Source organism: Strongylocentrotus purpuratus, unplaced genomic scaffold, assembly GCF_000002235.5.
Source record: "Strongylocentrotus purpuratus isolate Spur 01 unplaced genomic scaffold, Spur_5.0 spur5_scaffold_1, whole genome shotgun sequence".
In the NCBI taxonomy this organism is placed as follows: domain Eukaryota; kingdom Metazoa; phylum Echinodermata; class Echinoidea; order Camarodonta; family Strongylocentrotidae; genus Strongylocentrotus; species Strongylocentrotus purpuratus.
Genome location: NW_022145594.1, coordinates 9,114,102 through 9,139,842, shown reverse-complemented (window position 1 = coordinate 9,139,842; position 25,741 = coordinate 9,114,102). Strand labels below are relative to the sequence as shown.

Below are 25,741 nucleotides of genomic sequence, written 5' to 3'. Positions count from 1 at the left end.
TCATAAACTGTTAAAGGCATATTGGGTAACATTAGCTCCCTGCCCCCCCCCCCCCATATCCATGAAGAAAGATGGAAATTTATTTAATCATAAAGGCTTTCTTTTTTATTGGGTAACTTAATCGTCCCCCCCCCCCACCTCTCTCTCTCTCTTTATATTTCATTCTCTCTCTCTGTTCCTCTTTCCTATGATAATTCTAAGCTACAAAAGCATTTCACTTCTTGATTCTACCAGTGACATAACAACTAATGTGTTTGTATTTTGTTTTGTTAATAGAAGGAAGAAGTACCGGTATATTTACCAGTTCCCTTTTTGGTGGGAGGGGGAGGGCAATACTTGAAATTTATGCCAGACTGACCAGAACATTTTGTTAAATAAAACATTGTCAGCTTATGACTTGTATTACATTAACAAATTCTTCCATCTTATGTGTGATCTTTTCTAGACACTTTGCATTTTAGTTATGGTGAATAGTGTGTCATTAAGACTCATCAGAATTCATTTAAAGTGAATGCATTTCTACAACTTCATTTCAGATTTCAACTTAATTTATTCACATGATTCACAATTTACAACATCTAAAAATCAAACTAAATATCCGCAAAATATGAAAGCACAATATATATACAAGCAACAAATTTGTCTTTTAAAGTAATGATATTTCATTGACAATTTAAGTTCAATAAGTCATACACTGTAAATACAGGTCGTTTACAGTTTAAAACTGTTTACATCTTTTCTGTATTCCTCGAGCAGGAGGAAATCCCATACACACTGTAGCGTATCTCTATTTCAATGAATGAATATGTTGAATATGTAGAAAGGGAAGCAAGACTGTTCACTCAAAGGAATCAACTGAGAGAAAATAAATATTCATAGAGAGCATTTTTCTATTTGAGTTATCTACAGACCCTTGTACTGTAAATGAAGTAGGACAATTCACTGATATATAAGTTAACATTTCAAATAGAATCACTGCTCATATATTGTGTAGATAAGATCTGATTCAGTGATAACATGGGCCATAAAACGATACAGAGTTCAATTTATAGTACACCAGTGAATACATTTTGTTTAGATCCATTCTTGCATTACACTAATTCCAGGTATTTAAAATAATTTAGTGTTGATAACATACACAGGCACTTGTATGCATACATGTATGACCTGTGATAACAGGTTAGCAGACATTTGGCATGATTTGCATATTTAAATAATGATATAAAAGAAGGGGAAGTAGAACTTTCACTTTCTATTTGATGATAGAAGCACTAGAGATTTATGCAGGTATGGCATCATTAGGGCTTGGGTTGCCAGGCCTATCTTCCTCTGCAACCTTTGTGACTTGTGGCTTTAAAGAACAAAAATGAAAATGGGATATCAATGTTATAAGTTGAGAAAAAACCTGCATCAAACATTGCATTTGATTAACATCTTTGAGTGGAATGGTTACACAGAACATTTTGGTTTCATTTGTTAAAGATGGAAAATAGCTCCTGGAATTTTTCAAGAAAACAAGATTTTATTTCTCTTAAATAATTGCACTCAAACCAAGATAAAAAACTACAGTCAACTCTGCTTAACTCAAAGTCACACAAGTCAATTTTTCTGTAAGTCAATTTTTGTTCGTTTTTTGGACATCAGTCAAAGTACTTGATGTGATCATTCAACTAATGCAGAGTTAACTGTAATTCTACAATAATAAATATAATTATACCTAAACAAGATTTTGAAGTTTGAACATGCATAATTGCCTCCTATAACCTCTAAGAATTATTTGTTAAAGGTACTATGTCCCATTTGCAGGCCCAAAAAATGAAAAAGTTAAATTCCGACTGCATTTGAAAGATAATACTAATTTAGAACTTCCCTAAAAAAGGTGGGGCTTGAAAATGTCTTCAAGTGGGAAAATAATGACTATTAGTTGTCAAATCGACTTTAGGGCTATAGAGCCCAAAAGTAATAATCTTGATTTTCAGACAATTGTACCGAATGGTCGTACGTTTTATGCTGCGCAAAGATTCAATCAGTTTAATCTTGGCCATCACAAGAAGTGGGTGATTGATGTAGACAAATGCTCATGTACCCTTTACAACTCTTTTCATGTATGTTATTACCAAAGAAGAAAAAAAGCCAGTCAGTCACTCAATAGTGTCTGACAGTGAAGTCTAGCAAGTAAATGGGTTTCCTTGCATAATTTGAATATGAGGACACTGCTAACGTTTAAATTTCACAGATAGGACATACATGACATATTCATAATTCCTGCAAAGTTCTACAGCATTTGAGGTTGGCTGCAAAAGGGACATAGCACCTTTACGAATGCATTTCAAAATCCATAAGAGGGGATAAAGATTTTGACATTTTAAAACATACTTACAATACAAACTATTGATGAGAAAGTATTAAGTGGTTATAACAATACTGTAAAGAAACTTAATCAACACTCGGAATCCCGAGTGATTTTTCATTTATGCATGAATAAAAACAAAAATAAACAAATGTCAAAGAGACTTCCCTTCCCCGGATTATTACGGTCCTCTGTTTGTCTTTTTTTAATTAACCGAAACAATTAACAGCTGTCCGTACGATTGGTAGACTTGAAACTTGTCAAAATGTCTCAGTCTTTTTTCTCTCTCATCCATAGAACCACCCAATGATATAGCAGAACCTTGGCATATTAAAATGAACTTCTTGGGATCAAATAAACTTTTATACATACATTAAAGTCAAACCTCGTAATATCTCGGCTCAAACAAATATGAAGTAGTGGGACTGAAATGCTGTTAAAAAAAGGTAGTGTCATAAGGCTTTCATCGAAAGGATGCGGTCGGCGCGGTGCGGCGCGGTGTGGTGTGCTCAACGCACCCATTCGATAAAAGAGGGGGGGGGGGGCTTTTCTCGAAAGGGTGCGTTGAGAGCGGAGTACCGTTTTAACACACCCTTTCGATAAAAGCGGGGGGGCTTTTCTCGAAAGGGTGCGTCGACTAGTCTTTCGCATCAGTCGTTTAAAATGAGGATCTGGGACAGAAGGTAGTAGTTGCCAATTTAAGTATATCGAAAATGTATTAAATAAAATGGAATGGTCTTGATTACAGAGTGGTCTCTTTCGTTATTACTATGTTGATGGGGGAGACAGAGAGAAGGAAAAAAGGGAAAGGGAAAGGGAAGATAAAAGGAAAGAAAGAAGAATAAGAAGAAAAGAGGGAAACGGGGGGGGGGGGGGGGGGGGCGAAGGGCTCTTGCCTCCTCCTCATCCCCCCCCCCCGCCAAAAAATAAATAAGAGAGAGAGAGAAGGGAAAGGGAAAGAAAATATAAAAGGAAAGAAAGAAGAGGAAGAAGAATAAGAAGAAAAGAGGGAAACGGGGGCGAAGGGCTCTTGCCTCCTCCCCCCCCCCCCCGCCAAAAAATAAATAAGAGAGAGAGAGAGAGATTGGAAAGCGAAAGGGAAAGAGAAGATAAAAGGAAAGAAAGAAGAGGAAAAAGGAAAGAAGAAAAGAGGGAAACGGGGGCGAAGGGCTCTTGCCCTCCCCCCTCCCCCCGCCAAAAATAAATAAGAGAGAGAGAGAGAGAAGGGAGAGGGAAAGAAAATATAAAAGGAAAGAAAGAAGAGGAAGAAGAAGAAAAGAGGGAAACGGGGGAAGGGCGGAGGACTCTTGCCTCCCCCCCCCCCCCCCCCCCGCCAAAAAATAAATCAGAGAGAGAGAGAGAAGGGAAAGAAAATATAAAAGGAAAGAAAAAAGAGGAATAGGAAGGAAAGAGGGAAACGTGGGAAGGCGAAGGGCTCTTGCCTCCTCCCTCCCCATCCCCCTCCCGCCAAAAAAATAAATAAGAGAGAGAGAGAGAGAAGGGAGAGGGAAAGAAAATCTAAACGGAAAGAAAGAAGAGGAAAAAGAATAAGAAAAGAGGGAAACGGGGGCGAAGGGCTCTTGCCTCCTCCCTCCCCCCCCCCCCGCCAATTGAGAGAGAGAAGGAAAGGGAAAGAGAAGATAAAAGGAATGAAAGAAGAGGAAGAAGAATTTGTGTCCTGCCAGTGTCACAAATAGATCTATAAAAATATGCTCATCTCACCGTTATTTATTGCCCAAAACCCGTGAGCTTCCGGGGGGTTCACCCCCTTGACCCCACGCCAATTTGTGACCCCTGTGTCACAAATAAGGTATAAAATAATAATAATTTAATGTACAAAACTCCTGAGCTTCTGGGGGCTCCGCCCCCTGGACCCAACACCAAATTGTGTCCTGCCACTGTCACAAATAAGGTATAAAATTATGCTTATCCGACATTAATTTTGATGTTTAATACCCCTGAGCTTCTGAGAGCTCCGCCCTGTGAAAAAAACGTGTAAAAAAACACATTAATTTTACCGTTTTTGGAAGATAGGGCCCCCCCCCCCCCTCCCTGACGTTCAAGGGGGGGGGGGGTACGATTTTTCAAATTTTCGAGGGCCCCAAAAAAAGATTAGTGCTCTCTAGTAATTTTGCGACTACTCCGGAACCGCGGCAGATATAAAGTTTTTCTTTCATGACTTTTTTCTTTCGAGTCTTACGCATCTTTTGAAACATTTTTTTGTTGAAAATTGGACGTATAGTTGCGGAGTCACGTGAACTTTTGTTTTTGCATGTCAGCCCTAAAATCGCTCATTTTTGTGATTTATGTACCAAAAATATGGAAATACCATTTATTCTTTTAAAAAAAGAGAAAACATTGGTTATTTGGTCTTGTTTTCAAGTTAATGTGTTTGTTTTTGGGTCAAATTAGTTGAATTGTGGTTAGAAATGAAATAAAACAACAAAAACAATATAATACATAAATACAAATTATCAAAACAAGATAAACTGGCTCTTCCAACTTTGTTGTATTATTATTCGAACGAAAATATGTAGTGAAAAAAACGCTTGAATATGAATTATATATGATTTATGGGTAAAAATGTGAATTCTCTGACCTTGTTTGCATAAATTACCATAAATATGCAAATGAGTGAATTTTTCAAAAAATTGAAATTACCATAGTTTTTTATACACTTCACTTTACATGCATGCACATTTTCGCGGCGATCGGCTGTGAAACGGCTGAGATCTTAGGGGGGGGGACCCCCCCCCCACCCTCAAGTCTACTCCAATCACATTGAAAAAAAAGTATGACTTAAATCATCTCTCTCATCATTATACCGGTATAGTATTCATGTTTTTAATATTATTTATTATCCTTCCATTAAACAAGTTCATAGAGAAAATACTTATCTCTCTGCAACATTTAAAAAAAGAATCTTCATTAATATGTCTTAATTTGTATTGATAGCCTTGTGGTCGCCAACAGTGGCGTAGGTAGGGGCGTGTGGGGGTGCGACACCCGCCCCCCCACCTGTCAGGATATTGTCGGTAAAATTGCGCTGCCGTCGGGAAAAAAGAGAAAAGGGGGAGGGGAAAAAAGAGAGGGAAAGGAAAAAGAAAAAGAAAGAATGAGAAAAACGAAAAAGAGGGAGAATAGGAAAGAAAGGAAAAGAAAGAAAAAAAAGGAGGCAAGAGCCCTTTGCCCCCGTTTCCCTCTTTTCTTCTTCTTCCTCTTCTTTCTTTCCTTTTATCTTCTCTTTCCCTTTCCTTCTCTCTCTCTCTCTCTTATTTATTTTTTAGCAGGGGGGGGGGGGAGGAGGCAACAGCCCTTCGCCCCCGTTTCCCTCTTTTCTTCTTATTCTTCTTCCTCTTCTTTCTTTCCTTTTATATCCTCTTTCCCTTTCCCTTCTCTCTCTCTCTCTTATTTATTTTTTTGGCGAGGGGGGGGGGGAGGCAAGAGCCCTTCGCCCCCGTTTCATTCTACTTCCTCTTCTTTCTTTCCTTTTATCTTCTCTTTCCCTTTCCCTTCTCTCTCTTATTTATTTTTTGGCGGGGGGGGGGGGGGGGGAGGGAGGCGGCAAGAGCCCTTCGCTCCCGTTTCCCTCTTTTCTTATTCTTTTTCCTCTTCCTCTTCCTTCCCTCTCCCTCTCCCTTCCCTCTCCCTCTCTTATTTATTTTTTTGGCGGGAGGGGGGAGGCAAGAGCCCTTCGCCCCCGTTTCCCTCTTTTCTTTTTCTTCTTTCTCTTCTTTCTTTCCTTTTATCTTCTCTTTCCCTTTCCCTTTCCTTTCTCTCTCTATCTCTTATTTATTTTTTGGCGGGGGGTGGGGAGGGAGGAGGCAAGAGCCCTATGCCCTTCCCACGTTTCCCTCTTTCCTTCTTATTCCTCTTCTTTCTTTCCTTTTATATTTTCTTTCCCTTTCCCTTCTCTCTCTCCCTCTCTTATTTATTATTTGGCGGGAGGGGGGGGGGGGAGGTAAGAGCCTTTTGCCCTTCCCCCGTTTCCCTCTTTTCTTATTCTTTTTCCTCTTCTTTCTTTCCTTTTATATTTTCTTTCCCTTTCCCTTCTCTCTCTCTCTCTCTCTCTCTCATTTATTTTTCGCGGGAGGGGGAGGCAAGAGCCCTTCGCCCTTCCCACGTTTCCCTCTTTCCTTCTTATTCCTCTTCTTTCTTTCCTTTTATATTTTCTTTCCCTCTCCCTTCCCTCTCCCTCTCTTATTTATTTTTTGGTGGGAGGGGGGAGGAGGCAAGAGCCCTTTGCCCTTCCCCCGTTTCCCTCTTTCCTTCTTATTCCTCTTCTTTCTTTCCCTTTCCCTTCTCTCTCTCTTATTTATTTTTTTGGCGGGGGGGGGGGGGGGTAAGAGCCTTTCGCCCTTCCCCCGTTTCCCTCTTTCCTTCTTCCTCTTCTTTCTTTCCTTTTATATTTTCTTTCCCTTCTCTTTCTCTCTTATATATTTTTTGGCGGGGGGGGGGGGGGGGGGTGAGGAGGAGGCATTCTTCTTTCTTTCCTTTTATCTTCCCTTTCCCGTTCCCTTTCCCTTTTTTCCTTCTCTCTGTCTCCCCCATCAACATAGTAATAACGAAAGAGACCACTCTGTAATCAAGACGGCGTAAATATTCATAATTGAATGACACACGCCCTTAAAACTAAAACAACACACCACACCACACCGCGCCGCACCGCACCCTTTCAATGAAAGCCGTGTCATAAACAGGGCCCCATTGCACAAAACTTGCTATCAATGGTAACTACCATGAAAACCTTAATTTTGATTGGCTGTTGAGCCGTTACCATGGTAGTTGCCATTGATGGCAAAGTTACCATCAATGTTAAGTTTTATGCAACAGGACCCAGTCTTTTCTTTTCTTTCCTTCATTTTATTTACAAAAAATAGATTTCTATCATTTCTTTCTCCTCATGAGACTGATAGAGTGGTATAGATGACTCACCTTGGGTTCCATAGCTAGAGTCTTATCTGGTGATACAGCCTGTCTCATGTATTCATTGTGCTCTGCTCTTGTCTTCTGGATGTTATCTATAGCTGGATCACCTCTCGACATGTAAGTAGTGACATTACCTGGAATCTTCTTGGGCATTTCCCAGGTACCTACGAACCCACCCCAGGGGGAATCCTTAGACCGAGGGACGCCCTGCTTCAGGTGACCACGGTCATTGGCTATGATCTGGGTGAAGCCCTCGTACGATGATGGTCTCTGCAGGTAACACAACATAGAGGAACAAATAAAGATGCATGCAAGATTAAAATCTGCACAAACCCAATATTAAGACAACACCCAGTCACCTACTCTTCGACTCCACAACTTGTAATTCAGAGTTCTAAAAAGCTCTGTTTTGTTTTTTAAACTCTGACCAAACAGCTAAATGGTACTTTGAGAGCCTGAAAAGTCTCAAATATAAAGAATTGGAAATCATTGGACACTTTTTCTGGTAGCAAGGACCTACAGATATAGATCTCCAATAGTGTTGAAGAAATCAACTTTGCTTCACGAGGTATTAGTGTGGTACGGTATGTCACTGAGACAGCTCCCGTAGGATTTTTGTGCCAAAGTTGATTTTTTTTGCTGTTTTGGCTTCAAAATTGAAGGATGGTATTTACCGCCGGTAATTACCGCCACCGGTATTTACCGCCCAACCCTGCAAATAAGGTATCTAAATTTATTTATTTATTTATTTTATTTATATTTATTCGGTTTAAAAACATCAACACGTAAAGTTCAGGAACTCATAATGGTTGATTTACAATGAAATTGAATAGTGTAAACAAAATTGAACCAACAAATATACACTTAAGAAGAACATATTGTTTCACACACATGAAAATATGATTTCAATACAATATACAACGGCTGGCTAGATGTGGCTAGACCAAGGCGAGATATGACAAGGAAATCGAAAAGAAGATAAATGACAAAAGAGAGAGAGAGAGAGAGAGAGAGAGAAGAAGAAGAAGAGGTGAGAGAGAAAGAGAAGGACAAGAAAGGGAAGGGTAGAAAGAAAAAGAGAGAAGGTAGAGGGAAAGAGAGGGGGAGGGGAGATACGGAGGGGAAGTGAGGGAGAGAGAAGGAAGAGAGAGGAAGGTAGAAAGAGAGAGAAGAGAGACAGGGAGAGAGTGAGGTATAGAAAGAGAGAGAGCGAGAGACAGGAGAGAGGAGAGAGAGAAGAGAGAGCAAAGAGGGGAGAGAGAAGGGGATAGAAGAGAGAGAGAGGGAGAGAGAGGGAGAGAGAGGGAGGACAGAAAAAGAGAGACATGGAGAGGGAGAGAGAGAGAGAGAGAGAGAGAGAGATCTTTAAAAGGCAAAATAAGAAACAAGGTAGATAAACGTAGCATTAAAACATTAATACATTTCTTATACACATCTACACAGGAGAAGGCGCACCGGAGCGTTCAGAGGAGACAACAATGGATTGGCCTGCAACGCATCGTCGCGTCCGCTCCAAAGGCCATGGTGCGCCTGCACATGATGGTCAACATTTCAGCGTTTTCAAGAAATTTAGAATAGCTAGAATGTGCAGGCAATTTGGCAGTAAATAGCAAAATATAATCAATACCCTTTCCGACAATGTTGTGCAAAACATGTAAAGCTAATTGTTAAAGAGTTGACACCTCTATTAATTAATGGCAAAACCCGCATTTCTTCAATATTCTGGATCAGAAATATACAGCTATAATAAAGTATTGCAACTTGTAGTGATTCTAAAGAGTCACAACATGTGAAGCTAATTGCTAAGTTGACACCTCTATTAATGGAAAACCCGCATATCTTCAATTTAACAAATCAGAAAATATGGCTACAATAAAGTATTGCACCTTGTACATGTATCAGGTCTAAAGATTCACAACATGTGAAGCTGATTGTTCAGGAAAAGTTGACACCTCTATTAATGGGAAAACCTGCATATCTTCAATATTATGAATCATGTATCAGAAAATACAGCTTAAATGAAGTATTGCACGTTGTTTCAGATCTAAAGAGTACCGGCACATGAAATACAATTCAATTGTTTGGAATTCACATTAGGTTATTGAGAGTCTTAATGACTCGGGGTAAGAGGAGACTTTTTATAGCGTTGGGTACGACACATCGGTTCTAGAAACCCATCCTTCGATCTTAGGAGACGATAATTAGGTAGGGTGCTTCGGAGAGGTGGGAGCATTGAGCTGTGACTTAGCAAACTTCTCAAATAATTGTTTTCGACGGTGCTCAAGTGATATGATGTTAAGAAACTCGAGAGCATTTGAGTAGTCTGTGTAATTGCGGTAGCTAATGATAATTCTACACACACATTTTTGTATGCGCTCAATTTGGTTAGATTGCTGTACTGTGAGAGCTGGAGACCACACAGGGGAGGCATACTCCAGTATTGGCCTGATATACATCAGGTAGACCGATAGCAAGTCGCAGACGGGGGCCTTGTACTTGTTGAGTATACATAGCATATATAGTCGTTTAGCAGCTACACTGGTCATATGAGAAGTTTGCATGTCCCATTTCATGTTAGCTTGTACAATAACACCCAATAGTTTGAGAGTATCTACACATTCAAGAGTGCTTGCACCAAGGTAAAAGTTCGGAAATACAGTAGGTCTTTTCAGGAATGAAACATTCATTATCTTACATTTCTCAGGTTTAGGGGTCATGCAATTATCAGTAGACCAAGTAGAGAGATTGTTGATTACTGATTGGATGTTAGAAGGTTGGGAATGTTTCCTAACTTCTGCAATTGTGAGATCATCTACATATTTCCATCTTAGTTGTGTATCAGAGGCAGCATCAATATGCTTATCTGACCGTATTTAATGCCTAAAACCCGTGCAGCTTCCGAGGGCTTCGCCTTTTGACACCAAATACATGGTGATTAGAGGTTTAAGTTCAAAGTTATCTTTAAAACTCGATGTAACCACGCCAAACAGGTCCTACACTAATGCACGTACATGTACACTGTATATGCATATAGTTATTACGCATGTGGGCAAAAATGTTGTTTTTGTGGAAATCAGATCAATAACTTTGGATTGCTACAACTTTTTATTGAAACGATATATAAACCTCTCCCTTGCACAGGATATTGTCGTTGTACATAAGCAAATTCCTGGAAAGTTATGAACAAATGCAGTTCTCCAATTTTGATATATGGAAAATAACGTTTTTTGATCAAATTGAATTTTTCGAAAAAAATCACAAAAATCATGTTTTTTACTTAAATTTGCAATGTTCATTAATCCCAAATTCTTTGAAATTGGTATCAAAATGTAGATAATTTAACTCTCTTTCATATGACACCAAAATCATGGTGGTTCAAGGTTTCCTTAAAATATAACTTACACAATACTATTTTGTCGTCAAAAGGGACACTTTTTTGATGGGGGCGTTTTTTTTTATTCAACAGGCATGATAGAACTCTAATGTACATGTAGCCGGTGATGTGTTGTCAAAATTATAAGCTGGTACCTAATGACATTTTCCAATCATCAAAATCGTGAGATCCTTAGAAGTTCAAGGAGTTAGTAACAATTTTAAATTATTCATGGCTAAGCAGAAAAGATTTCAAATTGATCTCAATTGTAGTTCTGGAACTTCCTATTTGAAACACACAAAGACTAAAGCTGAGATTCAATCGAATCAAGTAGTTTCATAATGTTCCTTCGATTTTTGTACCGAATTACTTGTAATCGAGAGAGAAAATAAATTTGCATACATGTACCTAGACGAAACTATTTTTTGAGAAATGTTTATGTCATTCTAATCTTATCACAAAAGGAATTGTGCGAAGTATTGGTTGCTTACAATCATGCATACATGTGTTTTATTTAAGCAGTCAGGCAAAATAAACCATTAAACCTAATATGGCAATATTATATTGTATTCATGTTGATCGATGCACTAAACTTGTCTTGGGCATTGGCAAGATTATGACAAGCGGCTGGAAGGGGCGGGGTTGGGGTGAGGGGGGGGGGGGGGGGGGAGGTAACTGCCAATGCCCACATTTCCTGAAACATCCCAGAGTACAGGAGAAGTACTTATTAATTACACTCAGCACTCCAATCCCTTTGAACTTTCTGCACTACTAAATTTCTAATCACTTTTGTCCAGTTAATATACCGATATACTGGCAAAAATCAGAGGAATATCTACAATAAAGCACCTTTTTGGCTCAAAATTTATATTTCACACGCTACATGTACATCACTCATTAAAATTGATATCAGAATAAGGGTATTTTAATTATCCATCTTTTGACACCAAATACATGGTGATTAGAGGTTTAAGTTCAAAGTTATCTTTAAAACTCGATGTAACCACACCAAACAGGTCCTACACTAATGCACGTACATGTACATGTACACTGTATATGCATACAGTTATTACGCATGTGGGCAAAAACGTTGTTTTTGTGGAAATCAAATCAATAACTTTGGATTGCTACAACTTTTTATTGAAACGATATATAAACCTCTCCCTTGCACAGGATATTGTCGTTGTACATAAGCAAATCCCTGTAAAGTTATGAACAAATGCAATTCTCCAATTTTGATATATGGAAAATAACGTTTTTTGATCAAATTGAATTTTTCGAAAAAAATTACAAAAATCATGTTTTTTACTTAAATTTGCGATGTTCATTAATCCCAAATTCTTTGAAATTGGTATCAAAATGTAGATAATTTAACTCTCTTTCATATGACACCAAAATCATGGTGGTTCAAGGTTTCCTTAAAATATAACTTACACAATACTATTTTGTCGTCAAAAGGGACACTTTTTTGATGGGGGCGTTTTTTTTATTCAACAGGCATGATAAAACTCTAATGTACATGTAGACGGTGATGTGTTGTCAAAATTATAAGCTGGTACCTAATGACATTTTCCAATCATCAAAATCGTGAGATCCTTAGAAGTTCAAGGAGTTAGTAACGATTTTAAATTATTCATGGCTAAGCAGAAAAGATTTCAAATTGATCTCAATTGTAGTTCTGGAACTTCCTATTTGAAACACACAAAGACTAAAACTGAGATTCAATCGAATCAAGTAGTTTCATAATGTTCCTTCGATTTTTGTACCGAATTACTTGTAATCGAGAGAGAAAATAAATTTGCATACATGTATACCTAGACGAAACTATTTTTTGAGAAATGTTTATGTCATTCTAATCTTATCACAAAAGGAATTGTGCGAAGTATTGGTTGCTTACAATCATGCATACATGTGTTTTATTTAAGCAGTCAGGCAAAATAAACCATTAAACCTAATATGGCAATATTATATTGTATTCATGTTGATCGATGCACTAAACTTGTCTTGGGCATTGGCAAGATTATGACAAGCGGCTGGAAGGGGCGGGGTTGGGGTGAGGGGGGGGGGGGGAGGTAACTGCCAATGCCCACATTTCCTGAAACATCCCAGAGTACAGGAGAAGTACTTATTAATTACACTCAGCACTCCAATCCCTTTGAACTTTCTGCACTACTAAATTTCTAATCACTTTTGTCCAGTTAATATACCGATTTTCTGGCAAAAATCAGAGGAATATCTACAATAAAGCACCTTTTTGGCTCAAAATTTATATTTCACACACTACATGTACATCACTCATTAAAATTGATATCAGAATAAGGGTATTTTAATTATCCATCTTTTGACACCAAATACATGGTGAATCCCGACACGGCACTAATATCCTTTGGCAAGATATTAACCTGCACTTGCTACTCTCCACCCAGGTGTTAAATGGGTACCCGGTAGGATGCGACCGTCATTGTTGGTCAAACAGTTTTTGAGCGTCATGTAACGCCTGGCTGGAATGCTCCCCAGGGAGTGGAGATTGTGCACACATTGTGTGCGGGTAAGCACTGAATCCAATGACCGGGGTAATAATATATTTGTAAAGCGCTTAGAGACATTTGTATTTAGCGCTATATAAATTAAATTTATTATTTATTATTATTATTAGAGGTTTAAGTTCAAATTTATCTTTAAAACTCGATGTAACCACACCAAACAGGTCCTACACTAATGCACGTACATGTACACTGTATATGCATACAGTTATTACGCATGTGGGCAAAAATGTTGTTTTTGTGGAAATCAAATCAATAACTTTGGATTGCTACAACTTTTTATTGAAACGATATATAAACCTCTCCCTTGCACAGGATATTGTCGTTGTACATAAGCAAATCCCTGTACAGTTATGAACAAATGCAATTCTCCAATTTTGATATATGGAAAATAACGTTTTTTGATCAAATTGAATTTTTCGAAAAAAATTACAAAAATCATGTTTTTTACTTAAATTTGCGATGTTCATTAATCCCAAATTCTTTGAAATTGGTATCAAAATGTAGATAATTTAACTCTCTTTCATATGACACCAAACTCATGGTGGTTCAAGGTTTCCTTAAAATATAACTTACACAATACTATTTTGTCGTTGAAAGGGACACTTTTTTGGTGGGGGCGTTTTTTTAATTCAACAGGCATGATAAAACTCTAATGTAGACGGTGATGTGTTGTCAAAATTATAAGCTGGTACCTAATGACATTTTCCAATCATCAAATCGTGAGATCCTTAGAAGTTCAAGGAGTTAGTAATGATTTTAAATTATTCATGGCTAAGCAGAAAAGATTTCAAATTAATCTCAATTGTAGTTCTGGAACTTCCTATTTGAAACACACAAAGACTAAAACTGAGATTCAATCGAATCAAGTAGTTTCATAATGTTCCTTCGATTTTTGTACCGAATTACTTGTAATCGAGAGAAAAAATAAATTTGCATACCTAGCCAAAACTATTTTTTGAGAAAAGTTTATGTCATTCTAATCTTATCACAAAAGGAATTGTGCGGAGTATTGGTTGCTTACATGCATACATGTGTTTTATTTAAGTAGTCAGGCAAAATAAACCATTAAACCAAATATGGCGATATTATATTGTATTCATGTTGATCGATGCACTAACTTGTCCTGGGCATTGGCAAGATTATGACAAGCGGCTGGAAGGGGCAGAATGGGGGTGAGGGGGGGGGGGGGGAGGGGGAGGGGGAGGTAACTTATTAATTACACTCATCACTCCAAACCCTTTGAACTTTCTGCACTACTAAATTTCTAATCACTTTTGTCCAGTTAATATACCGACATACTGGCAAAAATCAGAGGAATATCTACAATAAAGCACCTTTTTGGCTCAAAATTTATATTTCACACACTACATCACTCATTAAAAATTGATATCAGAATAAGGGTATTTTAATTATCCATCTTTTGACACCAAATTTATGGTGATTAGAGGTTTATGCATACAGTTATTACGCATGTGGGCAAAAATATTGTTTTTGTGGAAATCAAATCAATAACTTTGGATTGCTACAACTTTTTATTGAAACGATATAAACCTCTCCCTTGCACAGGATATTGTCGTTGTACGTAAGCAAATTCCTGGAAAGTTACGAACAAATGCAATTCTCCAATTTTGATATATGGAAAATAATGTTTTTTGATCACATTACGAAAAGCTCTCGTTAAAACTATACCCCACCACTATAGCACAGCAGTCAATGTAATCTGGTGGGGTAGCACTACCCCAGATTCGTTTCTCTCGTTAAAACTTTGTAATCTGGTGGGGTAGCAATACCCCAGTTTCGTTTCTCTCGTTAAAACTTTGAGAGAGCTACTACTATTACACAGGCACCAATGGGAATCTGATGGGGTCTCACTACCCCACTTTCAATTCTCTCGTTAAAAACTTGGACAGAGCCTTGAGGCTCTGAGTGAGAGATTAAGATATTGGATTGCAGCTGGACTCTACATCATCTTACGTAATACTAGTGTAAACAAACTCTTACTGGGGTCTGCCTGAAAGGAAATGAGAAGTAGGAAATAAGTATTTTACTTGTTTTAAGATATTTTTATGTCCTAAAGTCACTAATAATTTAGATGAAGACCAAAATGAAAGTTCGAACGAAGCAAAATGACCCATAATTGGCGATATAACAACAATTTTAACTCTGGCAGCGAACCCCTGCATGTGTCTCTTTCTCCCTTCTCCCTTCCTTTCCCCTTGTATCATGCTTATCTCTCTCTCGCTATCACCTCATCAAGGTCTCGGTGGGGGTGGATTACAGCGCTAGTGTTTACTTAGGGCTTATCACAATCTCAGCTCTAGTACAAGTAGAAATGGTGAAAGTCAAATGGGGGTTTCAATTTTAAACGACGAGTTTTCGTCATGAAATTGAATTTTTCGAAAAAAATCACAATACTATTTTGATGTCAATAGGGACACTTTTTTGGTGGGGGCATCCCTTTGGCCACACCCACCACTTAGAACATGCCAGACGGTCATTTTTTTATGTGGAGCTATGCGATCTTTACATCTGTGCACATTAAAATTGGTTTTCTGCCCAGCTAGGTTGACCCTAACTGGCTCCAGGTCTAGGACCCTCCAGGAAATGACCCCATCATTTTTGGCCAATTGGGACCCTTTTGAAGCCAAAACAGCGAAGAAAAAAAATCAACTTTGGCACAAAAATCCTACGGGATTACATACCCTACCGCACTATATCCCTGAACATCAACTTCGTAACAGAATTTTGTAATCTAGTTATGACATACCATTTTGGTTGGAGTTATGAAATATACCGGTATATTACATGTATATGTACTATACATACATATAGCCACAACAATTAGAACATGCAGTAACAGTAATCTGAATTATCTCTCATATTATGATGGAGCAGTGCAATTGAAAATGTTGTTTTGGACGCTACATCTTCCATAAACAATGCAGACCCTCATTGAACCCGCTACGACAATACATTATTGAGATTGTTTCCATACTGGAAAGTGGAATACACTGAATAGTTACTCCAAGTGATCGTATAAAGTGAAAACTGACCACTATGACCATCGACCTTTGACCTAATTTCCCCACATTAAATCAGATTGTCTTCATGTGCCGATACCTACTACATGTACCATCAAATTTGAACATCAAGCTTCTCATGGTCTTTGATTATCACGATAATGAGGCTAATACCTGTAATTTTATAAATCTATCCCCAAAAGCTTACCCCCAAAGTTAATCAGTTTTCCTATCATTATACTCGCACAAGGATTTTAGTTCATATCCCAAGTGATCCTCAATGTATGGTGATGATGAGTTATTCTTATATTATATAATATGTAAGATATGATATTTTCTAAGGTTCCAGATGTTAAATTGTATACAAGAAACGAAACAAAATTTAACTTCTTTTAAAAACAAACTAAAACAAAATTACATATCAAAAAATTGAATTCACATGTAGGGCTCACCTCTTTATATGTTTGAGGGATTTGAGAGTTCTGAAGTCGTCTGCTGTCAAAGGCTTGCTTATACTGTGTTGGGATAAAAATAAAATAATTTAAAAATACAAAAGATACAATTCACAAAGATCTCTACAGAATAAAATTGTTGTTCCTTTTGTTTAAATTTGCAGATCTAGATCCAAATCCACCCAATGCAATCTTCTTACATACAGCAATGCACTGTAGGCGTTGTTAATATAGTACCACACCCCCCCCCCCCACTTCTTCTAATGATCGACAAGTTGATAGTGCTCTCATTTTGTGTAAAAGTATGTCATCATAGTAATTGTTCTCCTTTTTTCCATTCAATTTCAACGTATTAATATTATTAGAAACTACATGTATATAACACTGAACTCTGCAAATGTTTGTATCTACATGTACATGTATACCCGTCCCTAGCTGTCACCTGTTTGAAGAAATGAAGAAAAAAAAACATCATGCTATTAACACTATCTAGTCGGTTCATATGTACAGAAGAGATGTTCTTTACTTTACTCTTTAGTCTTGGAATAGAAGCACGCAGACCTTTAGCTTACATTTAAGTGCATGCATGCACAGTAGGTGCATCCGATCTCAGCAAATTGCAGATAGTTTATTATTCCTCAGCACTACACTGTACATCCTGACTTATGGATCCTGCTGAGTATCGTCGTAGAAGTAGAAGTAGAAGTATTAGGTATTGACATTGCCATTGAACCTAAGTTGTGCTAATTAGTAAGGCCGAGGCCAATGCCAAAATCTAACTTTTTAATTACTAATTTGTTTATAATAAAACAAAGATTAAAAGAAAGCATTTTCTTTCACTAAGACAACTCACCCATCTGCCGACTCCAGAAGTTCCATAAAATAGGAGATATCCAGCTCTTAAGTAGGCCCTTCCTTCTACGCATATCCGTATGTAAGAGCCTTGAAACAATCAATTTCATGTCCCCGAAATTACATTTAGAATTAGACAGGCCCGAGGGATAGGCGTGTCATTGCCCGGACAACAAGTTCAAAACTTTGCGCGAAAGTACATTCATCATCCTTGGATCGGTCGCACACACGAACCAGGCAAGCCGCAATACAGGCTGAAGTTGAAATCGAACCATCAATGTACGTACGACTACTAGATCTACTAGTAAAAAAAGAAGGAAAGAACTAGATCTAATACATTAATATTTACCTTAGATTGTTCTTCCAATATTGCAATGACTTGATTTCCTCATGAGTATTATGATTTCAGTTTACTGTAGTGTACAATCAACTAGAACGACGTGAGATTGACACATTGACACATTAATCCGGAATGATACTAGTCTATGTACATATGATATGCATATATTATCGCATCACATGCGTACTACTTGGATCTCTCACTCTCTCTAGCTATACGTAATACTAACTATGTATCATCCACTACATGTACATGTTGCAATCATGCCCAATCATGACCTTTCATCGACCCCTTTCATCCACTTTTCAATCGGAGTATAGACTGCATGCTCACGCAGACATTTTTTACTGAAATATCTTTTTTAACATTTCTCATGCATACTGCACAAGCTCGACACTCGTGTCTAGTGCTTTGAGAATAAGGTACTGCGTCTGAGACTAAGCAAGATTTGTCTGAGGCGTAATGTGACCGGAGCTCATACATATTCATATTATGATGTCGCAAGACCTCTATTTGGGGCTGGAACAATGACATCTCTGTTCACAGTTTTCCTTCTCAATTTGAGATGTCTGTAGCTATCGGCCTCAAACCAACGCAAGATTGACATACATGTAAACATCGTACTCTATCTACCTTTGAATGTGCAGTTTTTAAAAATCTGTATTTAAAAAGACTTTTTTCTTTTATTTTCTAGTTGTTAAAAGTGACATTTGTGCACATCTGATATGTTAAAGTAGATATTCATTGATTTAAAAAAACTAACTTTATGTTCATTATTGCAAGTTGAAACTTTGATTCGACAAGGTTATCAAAATTCAATGCTTGGAAATAATCGAAGTAATGATTATTATAAATTACAAAACGCTTAAATACAGCCCCGGCATAACACCTGAAGAGCTCTCCGAGCTCACCCGATATCATATGTAGTTGACCTAAAACTTGTAAAATGGCCATCTGTTAGCTTACCAGTTATAGTGATACATTAGTTGACATATTCGTGATCTTCTTTGAATTTCACCTTTAATCTCTATCAAAAGTTCTTTGACTTAAAACCGATTCCATATTTTTAGGCTATAACCTCTGCACCCTCTAGGACCCCTCTAGTTTCTCTTTTGACTTTTTGTGCGCGTTTTGTTCGTCTGCTACCACAATTATTGGATTCAAATAGACCTCTACGTCAAAATCTTCAAGATCGTCATCACATGGTGAAAGACCGTTACAGATCCGTGTTTAGACCTAGATCTAGATGTTGTGGAGTGTAAATTGTATTTTTGTTATAGATCTAGATCTAGATCTAGACCTAGATCTAGACTTTTTTTCTAGGCCTAGATCTAGAAGTCTATATGTTATTCAATAGACCCTAGATATTTTTATTTTGTTTATTAGATCTAACGTTAGATCTAAACTCCAGTCAAAACTCTTCTTCGGAGTATTTAGGAGGAAAATAATCCAAGATCCAAGATCTAGATCTAGAGACTGTTTTGTGTCAATTTTCTTGTTATTTTTGGAGTATTTTTCGGAAAAACGTTGATATTAGTATAGGCCTAGAGTCTACTCTAGACCTAGGCCTACACCTAGTAGCAGTGACATAAAAGTTACACCGAGTTGTATGTTGGTTATTGAGTCACCCAACCTTCTACGAGTAACTTTAATTAGACTTCTAGATCTAGATCTAGTGTACGACTCTAAGACTACGAGGCCGTGATGCAGTATGTGTGACTTCAGCTCACAGCAGTACGGTATCATCGTTTGCGGTATCATCACACCAACTAGACCGAAAGCTTCAGTCTCTATAATCGTCGGTTGTTCCACTGAGACTTCGTCTGGCTCCACTAGACCTCCGGTTATAGAGACTGAACGACTGCCTATGCCAGCCTGTGTTGAACTTATTCCGCTAGATTTTAGCCGCTAGGCCCCTCCCACAAACTTGCCACGGCCGTATTGTTATGCCCCCAAAATCCCCCAAAATGTCATTTTACCTCGTTCATTTCCAATTTTAAATTAGGCCTAGGCTATAATACATCGGTTCCACTTACTAACTTGATTGATATAATCCGTTTAATGGTCCCTTTTAAGGAAATTATCGGTCAAAATCGACATCCATGTTGAAAATCTTGCAAGCCGTGTTAAACTCTCGCTGCCGTCAATCTCATCCCTTCTAGTCTACGCCGAAGGCAAAATGATTATGAAGGAAAAACTGTGATAACGCCATTACGAACGTGTAGATGGCGCACAGTTTTTCCTTAATAATCATTTTGCCTTCGGCGTAGACTAGAAGGGATGAGATTGACGGCAGCGAGAGTTTAACACGGCTTGCAAGATTTTCAACATGGATGTCGATTTTGACCGATAATTTCCTTAAAAGGGACCATTAAACGGATTATATCAATCAAGTTAGTAAGTGGAACCGATGTATTATAGCCTAGGCCTAATTTAAAATTGGAAATGAACGAGGTAAAATGACATTTTGGGGATTTTGGGGGCATAACAATACGGCCGTGGCAAGTTTGTGGGAGGGGCCTAGCGGCTAAAATCTAGCGGAATAAGTTCAACACGGGCTGGCATAGGCGATCGTTCTGTCTCTATAACCGGAGGTCTAGTGGAGCCAGACGTAGCGGCTCTTACATGCCCTACTTTCACCGTACATTCATGTCTCCTGTATTTTTCCATCACGGTATTTATTTATATTCATTATTCGTACCACGCGTGTTCATTCCTCCAATCGAGCATCGTGGTTCCGCGCATCGTTCACCCGCGTATTTTCATCACCACGAGGTTTTCTTCACTCCCGCTTACACCTCGGTCGAGTCAACAACTCCTGCTTACATCTCAGTTGAGTCAACACGTTTCTGCATGATTTCTTCTCCGGGCTTGATTCTACTGTGCCTATCACTTCTATCGGCACATTATCTTCACTTTCCCTGCCGTGTTCATCGGGCTGCAGTTTTCCAGTGGAACAGTTAAATCTTGTTCCGACATATGGTGCTTGGTTATCCGCTGGGAGCTGCCAGTTTCTTCACCGGTAGTCCTTCACTCACATGAGCTCGACTCACCGCAGCTCATCTAAACATTCATCATCAAAGTTCGGCTCATCAATCGAGCGACTCACCGTCTCAGCACCACTACCGGCTTTGATGTCTGCATTTTCCACTTTGGCCTCCGACATCAAGCGACTCACTGTTTCGTCATCGAGTGCCACACATCTCTTCTCTTCTCTTCTACTCTCGCCCGAGAGCTCCATCTACATTCATCATCATCACGAGCGTCGGCGACGACATCGCGTTCTTCACGGTTCTTCAACCACGTCAACGAAGTCGCGTTTCCGCCATCAAGCCTCCGCGCACATCATCGCGTGAGCCCCTTCCTTCATTCTCACCTTTGATCATTCATATTTCTACATTGGTGACCCCGAGTTTACTTGGAAGCTTGGTTGTACGATTTTATTGTTCCCTGACTTTTTGGACTTAGCACTCTTTTTATAAAATGTATTCATTCTGGATTATGTATTGAATGTTTTTTATGCTCTTGCATTTATACGCGTTTATTCGATGCATACCATGTCAATCACTGTTCAATTTTTGGCAACTAAACAGCCGTTCGCATACCATGCTTGTTGTTTACATTTCTTTCAACATGCCATGCTTGTACATTTCCTAGGCTGTTGTAAATTACTGCATACACTATACAATACATGCACTTTTACATTTTTATCAGCCATTGATTCTTGTGACATTTTGTACTTTGCTCATTTATATCTTTTTCGCCTCTCATCTGTGTATTGCATACACAGCTTCAATTCTGGCAGGGGAGTAATGTAGCGGCTCTTACATGCCCTACTTTCACCGTACATTCATGTCTCCTGTATTTTTCCATCACGGTATTTATTTATATTCATTATTCGTACCACGCGTGTTCATTCCTCCAATCGAGCATCGTGGTTCCGCGCATCGTTCACCCGCGTATTTTCATCACCACGAGGTTTTCTTCACTCCCGCTTACACCTCGGTCGAGTCAACAACTCCTGCTTACATCTCAGTTGAGTCAACACGTTTCTGCATGATTTCTTCTCCGGGCTTGATTCTACTGTGCCTATCACTTCTATCGGCACATTATCTTCACTTTCCCTGCCGTGTTCATCGGGCTGCAGTTTTCCAGTGGAACAGTTAAATCTTGTTCCGACATATGGTGCTTGGTTATCCGCTGGGAGCTGCCAGTTTCTTCACCGGTAGTCCTTCACTCACATGAGCTCGACTCACCGCAGCTCATCTAAACATTCATCATCAAAGTTCGGCTCATCAATCGAGCGACTCACCGTCTCAGCACCACTACCGGCTTTGATGTCTGCATTTTCCACTTTGGCCTCCGACATCAAGCGACTCACTGTTTCGTCATCGAGTGCCACACATCTCTTCTCTTCTCTTCTACTCTCGCCCGAGAGCTCCATCTACATTCATCATCATCACGAGCGTCGGCGACGACATCGCGTTCTTCACGGTTCTTCAACCACGTCAACGAAGTCGCGTTTCCGCCATCAAGCCTCCGCGCACATCATCGCGTGAGCCCCTTCCTTCGTTCTCAACTCTCTTCATCTTCATTGGACTTTCGACTTCATTTCTACTATTGTCGTAAGCTCTATTTATGTACATCGCATTTATTCATGTTCATTATCATCATTGATCATTATGTAATCTCCGTGCAATATCTTCAATTCTCATTTATGCATTTTCACGTCGGGATCACCAATGTAAAAATTCTATGCTGACTAAAATGAGTACGAGCTAGACTTTTACTCACCACTGTCTTTTGTTGTGTAGAAACTTGAGAGTGATCCTATATATGTAGTATGAAGATGACAATGGCGATCGCGATGTGTGTTGATCAATATAAAATGTCGAGTGTAACACGTTGAAGAAGAATTGTAGAAATTGACACTCCTATTATGTTGGGGAACAGAGGGAGTGTTCGTAGTAAATGTCCCCGACGACTATATACAAAATACTAGACTGAAGACTGAAGAAGTGGAGTCTAGTTGTGGCAAGAGTTGGTAATATAAACGCTATCTAATAACCGGAGGCCTCGGCTAAAGTACGAGAAGCGGATCGCGTTCTTCTAAAGTTGTGGCGAAATGAAGTAACGCAAATATAAACACCTCGGGCTAGCACAAGCGTAAATCAAAATATGCTAGCCCAGGAAGAAAGTACACGAAAATAACCACTGGCGCGTTGTAAATAAACCGCGTATTCCAAGTGAAATAAGTGTCAGAATTGAAGTCACGAAATGTCGAGTCGCGAAAAGAAAACAAGCAGTTCGCTATTAACAGTTGTCGTGAAGAAATCACAGGCGTGTACTAGCGGAAATCCAACGGAAAATGCTACACTATGTCGCCGTAGCTGCTGGATGAAAAATCGCGAAGATCGCTATAAAAGTGAGTCAATCCAATACGTGATGATCTTACGAGATCATGCAGGCTAACTAACGAAAAACCCCAGCTCCGTGGCGAAAACGTGACCAGCGGAAGCTGTGATTGGTCAAATTACGAAAACAAACCATGGCGACGAGATATGTAAAGGCAGGTGCCAAAATGTGTCAAGAATGTGAAACATACGACATCGCAGGAAAACTGCATAAATTATCAGCGTAAATTTCTCAAAAGTTGTCGGCACAACAAGGCAATATCAAAACATTACATAAAGTTCGTTGACACTATAATGGAGCATAAATTCACTACAGTCTCAGTGGAACAACCGACGATTATAGAGACTGAAGCTTTCGGTCTACACACCAACACACTTTAGACCTAAGTTAGATCTATGTAGATCTAACGTTAGAACTTAGATCTAAACTCGGTTTAAAAAAAATAATATTTATTAGGTCTATATCCTATACTCTGTATTATAGATCTAAACTAGTTCTACCGATTTGACATTACCTGGTTTGCGCTAAAGTGAGATGACATAATGGAATGTTGCGTGTCACACGATATTAGAGAAAGAAACACAGCAGGAAAATTCTCTCAGCTCTTATGAGTAGTGTACGCGAGCGCTGTGATACTGACGAGTACTAGTAATATGGGCGAGCGAAGTAAACAATCCACACGTGCAATAATACGGCCTCACAATGGGACGGTTGCTATAACGACCACAGCTTACACCTCCCTGCTTGTACGTACGTAGTTCGGATCGGATAAAAGGTTACTACGACCGCGGCCTCTGGACGACAGGGGAACATCTCGGGAACATCTGCTCCCGATAATTTTTCAACCAAAAAATGTGATAATTCTTTTAAGTTAATCAAGTATCTTTCGTTGCAAGACGATATTCAACTACTCTAACGTACATTATTCCTTTATTTTCACAGAATTTTTCACGCGACAAAGTGTCACGAACGCAATGCGATCATGGGCGTCAATCCTGGGGGGGGGGGGGGGGGGGGGGGGGACGGGGGACACGTCCCCCCCCCCCCATGATTTGGTGTTAATCTTCTTTTTTTTCTTCTTTCTTTCTCTCTTTCTCTCTGTGTTGAGAAAAATCAAGCCAAATCAGGCGATCATATTTTATTAATAGAAGCGTCATTAATATTACATTCACATTACCGGAAGTTCAAAAATTGGTTTACGATGAAAATCCTTTCACCATCTGGAAAAAAATCAAGTTAAACCCTTGTATTTTCCAAAACTTATGGCTGATTGTTCAATAGAAACAACAAATTCATATATCTACCCCCCCCCCCACCTTGCATTCTTGTTCATGTTAGTTTGCATTCTTGTTCATGTTAGTTGAACTTAAGACGAACTTAAATTATGCCCCAAATCAAGCCATCTTTCCATCAATTTCAAAAAAAATCTTCAACTTCCGAGGGGGGCACACATCCCCTAGGTTCTACTATTTTATTTTTAATTTGGCAAAAAGTATGCACCAAATTGAGCCATCTATCCATCAATTAAAAAAAAAATCTTCAACTTGTGAGGGGGGCACATCCCCCTCAGACACCCCCTGCGTTCTACTGTTTTTCTTTTTAATTTGGCAAAAAGTACGCACCAAATCGAGCCATCTATCCATCAATTTAAAAAAAAATCTTCAACTTCTGAGGGGAGCACACATCCCCCCTCAGACATCCCCTGCGTTCTACTGTTTTTATTTTTAATTTGGCAAAAAGTATGCCCCAAATCCATCAATTTAAACAAAATCTTCAACTGTTGAGGGGGGCACATCCCCCCTCAGACACCCCTGCATTCTTGTTCATGTTAGTTGAACTAAAGACTGTTTTCTTTTTAATTTGCCAAAAAATATGCACCAAAGCGAACCATTTAAGCATCAATTTAAAAAAAAATCTTCAGACAGCCCCCCCCCCCTCCCCCTGCGTGGCGCGCCCATTCGCCACCCTAACAAAATAACCTGGCGCCGACCTGTCTGAACTTGTGTCCCCCCCCCCCCCCCCCCCCCCCACGGTCTAATTTGGATTGACGCCCATGAATGCGATCTTTTACAACGGTGATCGATTCTCAGCTTTTTTAATAGTTTTTTTTTTTTTTAAAGGAAACCTCACCCTAGAAATAACTTGAAGCCCCACTGTCCTACTTGTAGCTACTTGCTCCCTCTTTATAGAAAAATTCCCCAATCGGTGCCTGTTGGTTCCCCATGATCCTCTTTTTCTTATGTTAGTTGAGTGCTGAGTTAATGTGTTAATCGCTGTGTGGTCTAATCCCTTCTGGCCCAGTAGTATTGACGGTCTTTAACTTATTCTTGTAAATTTACTATATTCTTGTCCATCTACAAGATTCCCCACAAAAGTGTATGCAAGAATAATGTATACAGTTTCTCACCCAGGGGGGGGGGGGGGGGGGGGGGGGTGACAAGGCCAGTAGTTTTTGTATTGAATT

The 25,741-nt window shown here is 39.0% G+C and overlaps 1 protein-coding gene across 1 annotated transcript; it reads right to left on the bottom strand.

The window, feature by feature from the left end:
* Positions 1 to 530: 530 nt before the first annotated feature.
* On the bottom strand, positions 531 to 23,939 carry LOC574962 (protein Flattop homolog). Its single transcript, XM_030977617.1, has 4 exons — positions 23,792 to 23,939; positions 16,671 to 16,733; positions 7,286 to 7,549; positions 531 to 1,351 (listed from the first exon to the last, which is right to left on the bottom strand). The coding sequence occupies exons 1-4, from the start codon at positions 23,816 to 23,818 to the stop codon at positions 1,280 to 1,282; spliced, it is 426 nt and encodes a 141-aa protein (XP_030833477.1). The 5' UTR covers positions 23,819 to 23,939; the 3' UTR covers positions 531 to 1,279.
* Positions 23,940 to 25,741: the final 1,802 nt, after the last annotated feature.

Coding starts and splice junctions, on each gene's coding strand:
- LOC574962 (XM_030977617.1), bottom strand. CDS start 23,818: ATGTCATCTCACTTTAGCGCAAACCAG. Junction 16,734..23,791: donor CTCACTTTAGCGCAAACCAG/GTAATGTCAAAT, acceptor ATCCCAACACAG/TATAAGCAAGCCTTTGACAG. Junction 7,550..16,670: donor TCCCTCAAACATATAAAGAG/GTGAGCCCTACA, acceptor TGTTACCTGCAG/AGACCATCATCGTACGAGGG.